The sequence below is a fragment of the Natator depressus genome, chromosome 2 (assembly GCF_965152275.1).
Source record: "Natator depressus isolate rNatDep1 chromosome 2, rNatDep2.hap1, whole genome shotgun sequence".
NCBI lineage: Eukaryota > Metazoa > Chordata > Testudines > Cheloniidae > Natator > Natator depressus.
This window is the reverse complement of record NC_134235.1, coordinates 155,657,821-155,672,264: the sequence shown is the minus strand read 5'-3', so window position 1 is coordinate 155,672,264 and position 14,444 is coordinate 155,657,821. Positions and strand designations below refer to the sequence as shown.

At 41.1% G+C, this 14,444-nt stretch overlaps 1 protein-coding gene across 1 annotated transcript in view; it reads right to left on the bottom strand.

The window, feature by feature from the left end:
• Positions 1-14,444, bottom strand: part of PTPN3 (protein tyrosine phosphatase non-receptor type 3) — a 192,350-nt gene that overhangs the window by 151,123 nt on the left and 26,783 nt on the right. Inside the window, exons 7-8 of the mRNA XM_074945195.1 lie at positions 8,211-8,331; positions 1,977-2,064 (exon numbers count right to left, since the gene is read on the bottom strand). Of these exons, the coding sequence (XP_074801296.1) occupies positions 1,977-2,064; positions 8,211-8,331 (209 nt within the window). The remainder of the gene's footprint in view (positions 1-1,976; positions 2,065-8,210; positions 8,332-14,444) is intronic.

Here is a 14,444-nt window from a genome sequence, read left to right as displayed (position 1 = left end):
GTGCCTTTGGAATCAGGAAGTAGTGTGAATAAAGCCCTTTCCCTTTGTGCAGAGGAGGAACCTCATCTGTAGCTCCTAAACAGAAAAGAGACTTCATCTCTTGAATGAGGACAGCCTTGTGAGAGTGGGTTTTTGAAGAGAGATGAGGAAGGGGGAGGAACTGAAATAAACTGAAGAGTGTATCCAAGTTTCATAGGGCTTGGAACCCATTGATCTGTGGTAATATGCGCCTAAGCACACAGGAAGTTAGACAACCTGCTCGAAAAAATGGGTGGGAGAAACTGGTGTAATGCAGACTGGTAAACTGCCCTCAATATGGCAATCAAACAGACTGCTTGGCATTTCCAGGCTGCCTGGAAACAGTCCAAGAGGAAGAAAAATGCAGATTCCTCCTCCTGTGATTCTTCCCCATCTTTCTGGACTGGTCAGAATGTCTAGCCATGAATAGGTGACAAAGCTGGAATGACTGAGGGAGGATCGGTTTCTTTTTAGGGTATGGGGTGTAAATTCCTGAAGACTTCAACTTAGCCCTCAAGTCCTTCAGACTGTGAAGTTTCTCATCAGTGTGCTGCAAAAGAAGAGTTGGACCCTCAAAGGGTAGACCATGTATAATATGCTGGCCCTCCTGTGGAAAAACCAACAATTAGAGCCATGAGCACCTGTGCATCACTACTGTAGATGTCATGGCTCTGACTGCAGTATCTGTCCCATCCAGTGCAGCCTGAAGAGACGTCCTGGCAGCCATATTGCCCTCTTTCAGTACTGCCAGAAACTCCTGTCTGGCATCCTCTGGCAATTTTTACATGCATTTAAGGACATCATCTCAGAGGGAGAAATCGTATGTAGTCATCAGGGCTTGCTGGTTCACAATATAACACTGCAGGCCAGCAGTGCAATACATTTTTCCACCTACAAGATCTAATTTCTTTGCCTCCCTTTGGGGTGGAAGAAGGTTGTCCTTGACATTCCTTTCATTTAGTGCCAAAACCACCAAGGACCCCGGGAAGGGCTGTGTGTAGAAATGTTCAAATCCCCAGGAAGGAACATGGTATCTCCACTCAGCCCTCTTAGCTATTGGAGGCAAAGATGATGGCATTTGCCACAATACCTTTGTGGTCTCCAATATGGTCTCACTTATAGGGAGCATCAGAATGAAAGTCCTGTCAATCCCAATACATCACTCACCTATGACAGGACAGCAGCAATGTTTTATCAGGAAAATAACTGCATAAGCTCTGCTAAGAGACGTTCTTGTTCCACAATATGACCAACTATGGCAGTAACTGAGACATAGCAACAAGAGGAAGAGCACAATGAAATCACATTGAGGAGAGCTCACCATTTATATTACACAAAATAAAGGTGCAATTAGACTTCGGTATGCCATCATGTGACCTATTTGGCACGCTAGGACAGAAGACCTCTCTCTTGAGAAAACTACCCATTATGGTGCCCATCTATAATCATTTTCAGACCCATCCTTTGTATTTTTGCATGTTAGTAGCTGGAGACCCAAGACTTAGATTTAGGGGTGAAAGAATATACTGAAGAAGTAAAGGGTCAGGATTCTTAAGGATGCATTAGAACACAAAGTGATACTGAAGACTTCTGCCAGCCATGCCACTAAAATAGCCACTTATTTTCCCAGTACTTAACACACACGAATCTAGTTTACTTTCCCCCTTCAAGCAAATATTTTGTTCTCTAAAATCTTGCACAGTATCAAAGACAGAATGTCGTCAAATGAGGGGGAAAACTATTCTATAAATTCAATTTAATTTACTGACAAAACTGGAGATGTTTTTATGTCAAATGCAAAGTTGAGAAATATACTACAAATTAAGTTGAAAACAAAATACAGTGCAGCCAATACTGAAGTGCTACTGTTTTCACTGTTAATGAAAGACTCTTGTCTTAAAAATAGTATTCATAAATTCAATTATTTTTCCAAGCAAAAAATGACAACGTAAACATACTCTACCACTGTGTAATTCTACTCCATAGAATTCAAGGGTTCGTGCTATGTTTATATAGCAGGACTCTGCTTCAGATTGCTTGAGACCACTAAAAGGAAAAAACAAAAAAGTTATTAATTTTAACTACATTAAGTTAGAACAAGAAATTAAGCTTACTGACTTGACTATTTTAACTTATTACAAATGTTTCTTTTCAAAACAGAAGAATCCTGTAATCTGGAGGCCGCCAGATTAATCATACCTGCAAATACCACAGAAGCAGCTAAAAGATTCAGTATTTTAGCTCCTTCTAGACTCCTCCTATATAATCCAGGGAATTGTATCACAGCCCCATCTGAGCATAAGAATGGCCATACTGGGTCAGACCAAAGGTCCATCTAGCCCAGTATCCTGACTTCCAACAGTGGCCAGTGCCAGGTGCCCCAGAGGGAATGAACAGAACAGGTAATCATCAAGTGATCCATTCCCTTTCACTCATTCCCAGCTTCTGGAAAACAGAAGCAACTTTCAAAGTCTGAACCTTTAAATAACTAAAAACATAGAGCATAACTATTCACAGAGGTGGAAAAGATTTCAGACCAATTGCTATTCTCACACACAGTCATGCTTGTGCTCCAGTCTGGTGATTAGCTGAAAGTAGCAAGCAGCCTCCCCCAAAGAATAAGCAGAGGAAGAGCAGAATAAAAGGAAGACAATTAAAGAAAAGCAGACTGTAAAACCCAGCAACCAAAAAAGCAAGATCTGAAGAAATTACATCTACTTTAAAAAAGAAATGGTCAGAAAGCCACTCTGCAAATTTCCTCATAAAACCTTCTATTTGTTTTTGCCAGAGATGTGGTAACAGACCTTGATGAATGTGCTGCAAGATTTGGAAGAGGTTTTCCCCCAGTCTTCTTGTAAGCTTCTATATTTGCTAACCTGAACTACTGGGATATGTTGGCTTTGAAGCTTTCACACCTTTGTTCTTCCCAGCATAGGAGAGGAACAAGACATGAAATTTCCTAATTGGAAATAATTTGATCTGTAGGTATCAGGTGTCACCATCTGACCTTCTGAAACTCAATGCATTTAAGGCAAAACAAACTAAGAGTTACATCCTGGTAAAGGTTTCAGAGTAGCAGCCGTGTTAGTCTATATCCGCAAAAAGAACAGGAGTACTTGTGGCACCCTAGAGACTAACAAATTTATTTGAGCATAAGCTTTCGTGGGCTACAGCCCACTTCATCAAAAGGAAGTATAATGATGAAGGAAGCCAAGTCCAACTTAGTTACTGCCCTAAAGGATCTAGGGATGAGAGGAGAAAAAGCCAACTATTTGCCAGATGAACTTCTGAAGGCAGTTGAGTGAGGTACCTTGATTTGAGAGTCCTGAGGCTAATGAAGCTATCGAATGACCTGGAATCAGGAATTGTAAGAAACTGACATGGCCTTACAGCTATAGTAAGAAAACCAGGTTAAGACGACTTTCCAGATGCAGTAGTAACTCTAGATCAGGGGGTTCTCAAGCTTCATTGCACCGCAACCCCCTTCTGAAAACAAAAATTTCTACATGATCGGGGCGGGGGGGGAGAGAAGAGAGCCTGAGCCCGCACAAGCCCTGCCACCTCAGGCACGGGGGCCAAAGCGTGAGTCCAAGCCCCGCTGCCCCGGGGGGGGGGGGGGGGACTGAAACCCTTGGACTTCAGTCCCATGCCCCAGAAAGTCTAACACCAGCCCTGGCAACCCCATTAAAACGGGGTCGTGACTCACTTTGGAATCCTGACCCACAGTTTGAGAACAGCTGCTCTAAATGTAAAATCCTTCCTAAATCATAGTATCATAGAATATCAGGGTTGGAGGGGACCTCAGGAGGTCATCTAGTCCAACCCCCTGCTCAAAGCAGGACCAATTCCCAATTTTTGCCCCAGATCCCTAAATGGCCCCCTCAAGGATTCAACTCACAACCCTGGGTTTAGGAGGCCAATGCACAAACCACTGAGCTATCCCTCCCCCTGAATCAAAGGAGGCCATCTAGCAGATGCTCAATATAAACCCTCACATCCATTCTCTCAAATTCCATGCCATGAAATATGTCCGTTAGTCTGCCTGGAAGTGGCCACTACACTGACCACGGCAACAACAGATCTATAGCAGGACTTAAAGACATCTCCATCCAGGAAAACCAGGGCCAACAATGTCAAAAAAGAATGAAGTGGCTTACATTGACTATGTCTTTCTCTGATCACTGTGACAACACTAGGAAACAGTGACTTGAGAGGATGACATATATCAAAGGGTATAATCATAACTATCCACCATTCTTTCCTGAGGTCCAGGTAGTTTACTCAGAACTGCAGTTCCACTGACTGCTGCATCTAGGAACTTGCCAAAAGGACACTGTTCTTTGAACATTGCCTGGAATAGGAAAAGTCTTGGAAATGTCTGCATCCTATGACTGCAACCCAACACATCTACTATGTTGGAACAGTAGAGAGAAATCACATTCATTTACTTATCTGACAGTTGGTTAATATAGAAAATTAAGAACTGAAGTCTGTGTGTTTATGAATCCTATCTACTGCATTTGAAAAATGTTGATAAGGGCCTTAATTCTCCTACGGTGGAGGAAAACACACACCGTATGCCTACAGAAAAGCAGCAGATGTAGTATCATAAGCCCTAAACTAAACAACAGAATTTAATCATGAGTCTGTGTACATAACCTGCATGAAACCTGTAGGTGTCCAGAAAAATCAAAGGAGGAGTCAGAGGACAAGCATAAAATTCCCACCTGCTCCAGTGAAGAGAAATGTTTGGTCACCTAACCAGAGACAGCTTGTCAGCATGTTTAGTGGACAAGCTGAAACTACTCCTCATATCTCCTCCCAACACTCCTGGCAGTCCATACCCAAAACCAAGAGTTAGTGATGTGTCTGGAACCCCTCATGCTGGGTACAGATAGCATATGTTACCCCAAAACAGAACTGTAGTTCCTGTAGCTTTTGCCCTAGGGTTAAAGTGTTTCCTCAAGATTGCTTATCAAACTTGGCTACTTTCTTAACAATTTTGTCTAACTACCCCAAAAGCATGTTACCAATTTGGATCAGGTGGATTCCAGAGATGATGTCCACCTCTTACGATCACAGTCAGCTGGCTCTCCTAGCTACTATGGTACAAAATAAAGAATGATCAGAAAACCTTGTTATAAAAATCACATATCTACATAGAGGAGAAATCTTTTTGTAGATTTAGAATTTTTCGTGTGAGCTGAAATAAAGGACAGCCAAGATTCCTGAACATCTGCAGCATTATCAATTAGTTATGGTGTCAACAGCTTTCCTAGCAGATAGTGTGCACACACCAGTGTCTAGAACAAGTGTATTCAGGAGACTGAGGTGCACTTCTGTGAGCTGGACTCAATCTCTCTCCCAGCTATGGCAGTGCAATGGAGAGAGATATGAAGGTCTTGGGTCAGAAACCGCACTGTGCATGAGTTTGTCAAGTTTGTAGCATCTTTGTGTGACCTTATCATTCCATCAGTTCCTCTTTTAGGACTATTGAAGGCAATAACTCAAACGGGAAACCTGAAAGAGATAAAGCAGGACATGGCTGTTTACAGTGCAGTCCTGCAATCCCTATAAAGGGACAGAATTTAAAGGGGACAATCTGGTCTAGGAATTACGTATGGCCTACGGCAGATTTTGCTAACTCATGTCAGATTAGACAGTCTATCATACCAAATAAACATAATTCCCCAGGGACCCTAAAGGATGGGAAAAAAAAACCTTTATATATTTTTCCTTCTAATGGACTCCACTTAGGATACAGGAATTGCTTTAGTGGATCAGATCCTTGGTCTAGCTAATGTAGTATCCTGTCTCAGACACTGGCAATCACCAGATACTTCCAAGGAGGATGCAAGAAATACCACACTAAGCAGATGTGGAATAGTCAGACCCTTCATGAAGGTCTCATTGGCCTTAACCCCCAAGCAGAAGGTTTCAAAGGAGGGATTAGGCCCATTAGGAAGTATGAGGTTCTTTAGTAGGCAAATCTTCCCATGGATTGTCTCCTCAATTATCAACATCTGATTGCTTCAAATGAGGCAGTTAAACTCCTTGATTATCTGTATTTTGGTGTACCTGTGAGTTAATTACCATCACCTATTACAAATAAGCATCACAAACACCTGACTCCAGTATTTAAGTACTCAGAGAGGAGTCTGAGGAGAAAAAGGAATCTCTTTTCTCACAGGCCCCATCTTTATCCATATCCATACTGTCCATTCACTGAAAAGACGACAGCTGTCTGTGGTGAGGATTTGACTTCAACCCATCCATTCAGTGCCCCTTCACAATCCTCCACTGGCAAGAGTGATTTCTAACAGTCCCCCACCATTTTCAATTAACTTACTTATATCTGCACCCAGTATGCAGGTTTCTAGCCACACCAGTAACCCCACATTTTTGGTACAGACTGCCAGCAGGGATGGGAGGAGTCAGCTTCAGCTTGTCCACTCAAAGTGAACAACAGCCCTGATTAGCAGTTGCCTTTGACAGGGAGAGCCAATAGCCCCTTACAGTTTGGGTGTTACCTCACTTGTGCCCAGGGTTTGGCTGTCTGACTACTCCCAACATTCCATGCCAAGGGCCTGGAGATGTCAATAGGGGAGGGAGTAGACAAAGTGCAGAACAGTACCAAAGAGGAACTGCCAGAACCCTTGGGTCTACGGCCTAGATCCTTGAACTAAGAGAAGAGCTGCTGTGAAAAAGCTGTTCCCTGTGGTACAGAAGCAACGTACAGGGGCTGTGATGCTTCTATGGTAGAAGACTGGAAGACACCAAGATCTTTATCATATCTCCTTCTGTGGCCTTTGTGGTCCAGTTAATTCAATCCACCCATCACAGTCTAGAAGATTCCTTCTATATGCGAGGACCAATTTTCCTTTAGTGTTATCCATCTTCATCTAAGTCACTAATATTCAATGGATGCAAGAGTTCTTTTTTCACTTAAAGTGAATTAAATACCTTCCCACCCAACTAATGCTTGTTAGTTACACCTCACCAAACAAGCAACGCACAATTAAAAGGGTAAAAAGTGACAGATAGATTCAAATTTTTATTTTTGAAGGACCTTCACATTTTTTATTTTTGCCTAGAAGACTGAACTTAATTATAATTTAGTTCAATTTGAAGTATGTGTTATGAAAAAGGACAAAGATTAAAAAGTAAGCCAAATTTTAAATCTGATTTTAGATGAACTTTAAGTAGTCAGAAAATTAAAGAGATATTGTAGCGTTTTTTTTCCTGTGTGTTGCAGTCTAAAGGAGAAAACTTTAAAATAGAAATACAAAGTACTATGCATAATGTAGCACAGAAGTTAACTACTGTCCTGAAAATATCCTTTCCTGACTCCTGACCAACAGACTTCCCTTAAAGATACTCAATCCTGATAGCAAATCTCAACCATCACACATTAAAATCCATTCAACGCATCTCTGAGATTAAAACAAAAATGGAAAATTTCATCTCAAAAGTAATCTAAACAAGTTATGAAAACAAAAAGAAGTCAATGTAAATTAGAATTCTAACTTCACTCTAGTCAAACATTTGCTAATGCCTTTAATAACTATCAATACAGTACTAGCTGTGTTAGTAACATACATATAGTCAATAAAAATGTTTCCCCACTTATCCCACACAGCAAACTTCAGCAGATATGTCAAAAGAATCAAGAAATCTAGCCACAGAATACATGCATACCCAATGCATTTTTTGACTAATAACAGCCATAATGATACAAAACATTAAAATGACATATCTGGACAGCTGTAATTAGCTACCACCTTTTCTCTCTTAAACAGAAAACCCATAAATTATTCATGCTTTCCATAGCCTGATGAGAATCCCACAGGATTCTGATCATGGTCCAAAGGCCTCTAAAAAGGAGCTCTCAAAGAAATCCCCTCAATGTCTACCTGACACCAACATTAATTTATTATACTTTAATTGAGCCACTGATTTTATATCAAGATTTGTTTTTAAAATTAACTTATGCTACATTCCTTCGTACATACGTTTTGAATACATATATTTCAAAATCAGAACGCTTAAGCTTATTAAAAACAATATCAATGTAACATTCACCAGATTAAACTTTCAGGAACATTAACCTTCCCTCCACTCCCAAATTTTCAAACTCATGAGGTGGAGGGGAAGGAGAGGGAATGGGAAAGATATTAAAAGTATGTGCTTACCTGTGCTGTTCATGTAGTGATTCTACTTTGGTTAAAAAATCTTCGTTCTGATCTGGTATGAAGCAATAATTTGAGAGATATCCTGAAAGATGTACTGAAGAGTTATAGTCTCCAAACTGAGCTGTTAGGGAAAAAAAAACACATGCACAGAAAGGTTTCATAGATAGCCATAGTCTCATGTAAATACTGTTTATGGGAACTCCCCCCTCCACACTACATGGCATATTAACCAAAAGTAAGTACAGTTGTGGAAAACTGCAAGAATTAAAGATTATTTCTCACTGACCGGTTTTGTTTAACCTACTCAATCTTAAAACAGCACACGAAAACCTCTTCCAACACATAAGTATGCTTTCCATAAATACATTTTTGGGCACTGATTAGCTCAATACTTTGTACAGTTACTCATTTATCCATACTTTTGCTTCGTATGCCATAACAGATCTTGTTAGACTGCACATATTGCACCAGCAAAGACTATAACCATGTAAAATGTCACAGATGAAACAGAACTGTCTAAATCAGGAAAATCAAACTGAGCCCATTTGATATGCATGTGGTCCCATTACAGATAAAGAATCTGCAGAATGAAAATTCATTTTTTTAAATGTTTTGTATTTAAAACTATAAAGAAAATCTTCCAAACTTTAACTAATGTTGTTTTGTCCCGTTATAACTACCGAGTTGTCATTTATCCATCTCCATCTTCACTGAGGGTTTAGGTTTGTCATGATAACCAATTCTTAATTTGTGCATGGATTTACAACAATCATATATGCACAAATGGCCAAATAAACAAAGGACAGAAACAGTATTCTATACAAGTGCCCATAATAATATTTTCCCACTGAGTGATGCTGAATACAACAGTAAAGTCAAAAATGGACACTCTCTAGCAATGGGATATCTGCTATAAATTGAAAGACAGCATATGGCCCTAACTTTGTAGCCTCAGTCCATGGACAAAAGTCAAAGATGTAACTCAGCCCTTTCCACAAAATAAGTTTGACACCCTTTGTCTAAAGAGCACCCTTTATGGATAGCAAGTAGGAATTTGTTATGGTTTTTTGTTGTTGTTTTGGTGTTTTGTTTTGATTCAAGCACCTACCTGCTGCTAAAAGAATTACCTAGAACTAATTTCAGTGGAATTCCAAGTTCACAAGTACAGATGTACCCAAATGACTCTGCAGTAATGCTTTCATATGCCAATCAAAATTACTGAAGTAATGTGATACTATGCAAATCACTAGAACCTGAACTATTTTTCTTAGCACAGAACAAACAGTACTTACTATAAAACATTTAAAGCATTACAAATATAGAAAAAGTTACTTGTAAGATATTTTGTGGATAAGCACAAGAACATATACTGGTCTGCACTGCAGAAGTTTCAGTATACAATGAAGCCTTGGCCAAATCACACAAATAAAGTACATTTTTCTAAACAAGATGTTATTATTTTACAAAAATTTTAAAGGCCATGAAATATGAAATGACAGGTTAGCCAAAGAATTAATATTTCTTCATAAAAGAACCCGTAGCACAACAATTGTAGGATACCTAAAACAGAGGGAATGCCAAATTTAGGAATATTGGCCAATTAAGATACGAAGGAAAAATCTCTACACCATATGAACCTTAACTACTGAGATATAAAAGAATGAAAGCTGTCAGCACCTGGAAAAATACAATCCCATAGCTACTTGTCAGCACCAGCTGGGGTCACAACACATATTTAAATGGAAGAGAATATGAATGGACAAACATGAAGTAATTTAGCTTGGTTACTGTAATGTTCCTACTGTCCTTTGCTCCTAAATGCCTTTGAAAGCAGCTTAATTTTTGTACTAGTTAACAAAACACACTCTTGGCAGAAAGATTCGGATTTAATGATAAATATCTAAACAAACTTTAACAATGTTTGTCAAACATTAACTCTTCCTTTGAAAGCAAACCACTCACTTGCATGAACTGTGCCAAACCGAAAAAATTCCATGTACTGCAACACATTAATGTAGATCCAGGCCAATACCCTGCACAGATGTGCACAACTAAAGGCTAAGGCTAGAGAGAAACAAACTTATGAACAGTTTATCCAAAGTAATATATGCTTAATAATGGTATCAAAATAAAATATGCACATTTCAGACAACTGTGTTTTGACTGGAGAGTATACTTATTTTTCCTTTCCAGCAATTAAGATTTCTCAATCTCTTCCATATAATCTCTGACCCAATATTTTTGGTTTTTTGGGCTAAGCTGAGCGAGGCTTTTTTGTGTTTTTTCATACCAAAGTTGGTTTGAAGTATATTCTTGTCAACAAGAGACTACATTGCCAAAAATAGTACATCTTAATTTTCTACTTCAAAATTTATGCTTGTGTTTCTTATTGTAATTTTACCTTCTCTAAAGAGAGCATCTATTGCTCAGTGATTCATTATGAGGTTGGGGTCTTCTAGTTCATCTTCCAAACATGTAGGCTCCTCTTTTCTTCCCCCCCTCCCTCCCCCCGCTTCCTTCCTAGCTAGGGATGTCCTTGATGTCAGGCCAGCAAGGAGGCACAGGTTAGACTTGCATCTCCAACTCTCCAGACAACTGCCGTAGTTGAAGAGATTAACTGTAATAAATGCTGCTTAGTACACATTGTAGAAGAGTAGTCTCAAGCATCATCCCACATTTTTTTTTAATTATCCAAACAATGGAAAATAATTAGGATGTTTTATCTTTCCTGCTTGTGGGCATCTGATGGTCTATGATTCATTGTAACTGGGAAGTAACCAGAAGTATAACAATCTCAACAAACGTGAAGAAATCAATCTTCACGGAAATGGAGCCAAGGGGGGTGGGATGGGATGGGGAGGGACACATACCTCTCATTTGAATGTGCATTGATCATTTAAAATGTATCTGAAAAGTTTTAATAAAGAAAAATCAAAGAAAAAAACCCTGAACCATTCATTCAAAAAGCCATACTAAACAAGGAGAGCACACCTATTTAATAGTGCTCAGTCAACAAATGAAATAAAGACCAAATAGCCAAGTGGCAAATTCCTTGGAGGAACCCTTGAGATAATATGCCTAACAAGTAACACGGTTGTGAGAGTCCTCAACGAGGTAAAAGGATCTTTTACAAACATTTAAAGGCCTGAAAAATTCCTGTGTGTCTGTCTATATATATAGTGGATATGGATGCTTTGTGGCCCTGGCCTCCCATGTAATCCTAAAAATGATTCAGATTTTCTCCAAGGTTTAGTTTTGTATAAAATAATTTAACTGCTTGGTTAAAGTGTGTAACAGTTTCTCTTGGTTGTTGAAAGGCTTAGGTCATACACAAGGTAGATAAAAGGACTTGGGAAGGGGGGTGGAGAGAAGAGGAAGGACAAATAGATTTGTAATCTGGAATGTTGCTGTAGCTGTGTTGGTTCCAGAATATTAGAAGACAGACACAGTGGATGAGGTAATATCTTTTATTGGACCAACTTCTTTTGATGAGAGAGACAAGCTTTCAAGCTACACAGAGCTCTTCTTCAGATCCAAAGAAGAGCTCTGTGTAGCTCAAAAGCTTGTCTCTCTCATCAAGAGAAGTTGGTTCAATAAAAATTACTTCACCCACCTTGTCTCTCTAAACAGATTTGTAGACAGTTTCTAGATTTGAGCAAAAAGTCCATGAACTTTCAGGAACATCGATGCTCCTCAGGCTCAGTACCTCAGCTGCTGGAAGCCTTTGTGTTTGAGCAGACCTTTGAAAAGAAGGTCCCAGCAGACCAGGAATCCAAAGATGCTCAAGTGACAAAACTATGGAGAATTATGAGTGAGTAGGTGACTATGTTTCTGTTAGTGAACTGAGAATTTCATTATTCTCATTCTTTTATATGTAATTTATGTCCAGTCAGCCAGCATGTAGATTTGCCCAAATGTAATTGAAAGATGAAGGAAGCGGTCTTGAAAAATCTATGAACAAACTCCTTTGGGACTATTTCAAGAGATTTTCTGTCTGATGTGGATTGTTAAGAATTCTTTGGGATTAAGCCATTGGGGCTGGAAATTTCCTTTAGGAAAAGGTAAATCCTGATGTGGAAGGCTTGAAAAACGTTCAAAGAAACTCCTCTTTTACTATTTCTAAGATACTAAGGGAAAAGACTGTTAAAGACATAGGACTTGGAAGGCCTTGGGGTTTATTTTCTTTTTTAGTCATATTATACTAACACATTTTATTGAACGCTTCAGCTAATCACCTCAACTATGGTAGAGCAATCTCCAATCTACTGGGCTGCATAGCCTCAGTCGTAAAGAGCTCTGCTGCTGCTGCTTCAGTGACAGCACCTGCTTGTGCCCCAGGCTATGACCCCGTTTAAAGCAGAGGTGGGCAAACTCCGGCCCGTGGGACCGTCCTACCCGGCCCTTGAGCTACCAGCCAGGGAGGCCAGCCCCTGGCCTTTCCCCGCTGTCCCCCCTCCCCCACAGCCTCATCTCACCACACCACCAGCACCGTGGCCCGCCACTCCTGCCGGGCAGCATGGCAGCGAGCTTCTGCTGCTCTGAGTGGCATGGTAAGGGGGCGGGGAGTGGGGGCAGTTGGGTAAGGGGTAGAAGGTCCAGGGGGCAGTCAGGGAACAGGGAGCGGTTGGATGGGGTGGAGGCGGTCAGGTGACGGGAAACAGGGGGGGTTGGATAGGAGTGGGAGTCCCGGGGGCGGGGGGTTGTCATGGGGTGGGGGTGTGGATAGGGTTCGGGGCAGTCAGGGAACAGGGGGCTGTTGGATAGGGCGGAGGTTCGGGTGGGGGGTAATCAGGGGACAAGGAGCAGGGGGTAGTTGGATAGGCATTGGAGTCCCGGGGGCCTGTCAGGGGGTGGGGGCGTAGATAGGGGTCGGGACAGTCAGGGGACAGGGAACGGGGAGGTGGGATCCCAGGGGGCTGTTAGAGGCGGGGGGTCCTGGGAGGGAGCAGTCAGGGGACAAGAAGCAGGGCTGTTTGGGGAGGCACAGTCCTCCCTTAAAGGGACAGGGAGTGTCTTTTTTAAAATGTATTTGCAGAGGAAAGAGATACTACAGGGGGAACAAGAAAATCTCTGAGCAAAACAGGCCTGATGATATGGTTTTAAAACTGGGCAATCTCCTTCCTTAACACTGACATTTTACTGCACGATCATAGTCATTCAGATTGTCCAGTGGAGTTGGCAGACTGGCAATACAAATGACAAGTTGAGAGCTGCTGGCAGGCCCAAAAAGTGATAGTCTAACTGCTCTGCAGTGGAAGAAAACTGGCAGGAGAGAGATTTAAACTACCTCTAACCTGCAGATTTTAGCTATTTGGGTGGTCTGCTGCCATGAAAGACTGGCACAACATGTACTTGGCTAGACTGCTGAAGATAGACATTGGTAGGTGTAAAAGGAATGTGAGGCCACGCTGACCTGATCCACACAACTGAGAAAGCCTGAAATAGAACAGATGCAGCACATGGAATTTTCAGGCAGTCATAGAAGAGCGGAAACTGGTTCCATATCTTGGGAATTCAAACGACCTGAGTTCATCTACCCTCCCTTTGTTATTTTAATTGTGATTTCAGTTTCAGAGCTAGTGGGAGTCAGAGCTGCCCTCTGGAAGAAACCCTGATCAAAAGCTTGAAGAAGCAGGGCTTGAGATAGCACTCACAGGGACTGAGAACTGAAGCTAAAGCCTTCCCTGGAACAACTGGGGAAAGAAACCACCTAACTCTGGCATCCTAGGGGGTCCAATGCCATGGACTTTTCTTACCCCTCTGACTTACCTGTGTCTCAGAAGCACTCCTGGACTCCCTTCTTCCAGCTGAGAAAAATAGCAAGTGCCAATGTCTTATTGTTTTTTAAAAAACAAACATATCCTGCTGATGGACTTCTGGCCCAAGTAACCTAAGGTCTGAATGTCATTTCTACAGAGTGGGAGAGGAATGAGTGGTGAAGGACAATGGAGCCAGGCTCGGAGAAAATTTAAAAAAAAAAAAACAAAAAAAAAAACAACCACATCACCTTCTGCTTGGAAAAAGGAAGCAGAACTCTAGAGAAACTTCCTGCTTCTCCAAGCAAGGGTGGGAGGCTGGAGATGTAAGCACTACTTTGTACAACTCCTTCTGCGGACTCATTGAGAAATTAGGAGCAAGAGTGAAAAGAAAGAGGCGCCTCTGTGCTTAGAAGATATGGAGGAAGAACTCAGTCACAATGAATCACAATTTAAAGCACTCATTACAACAATTTAT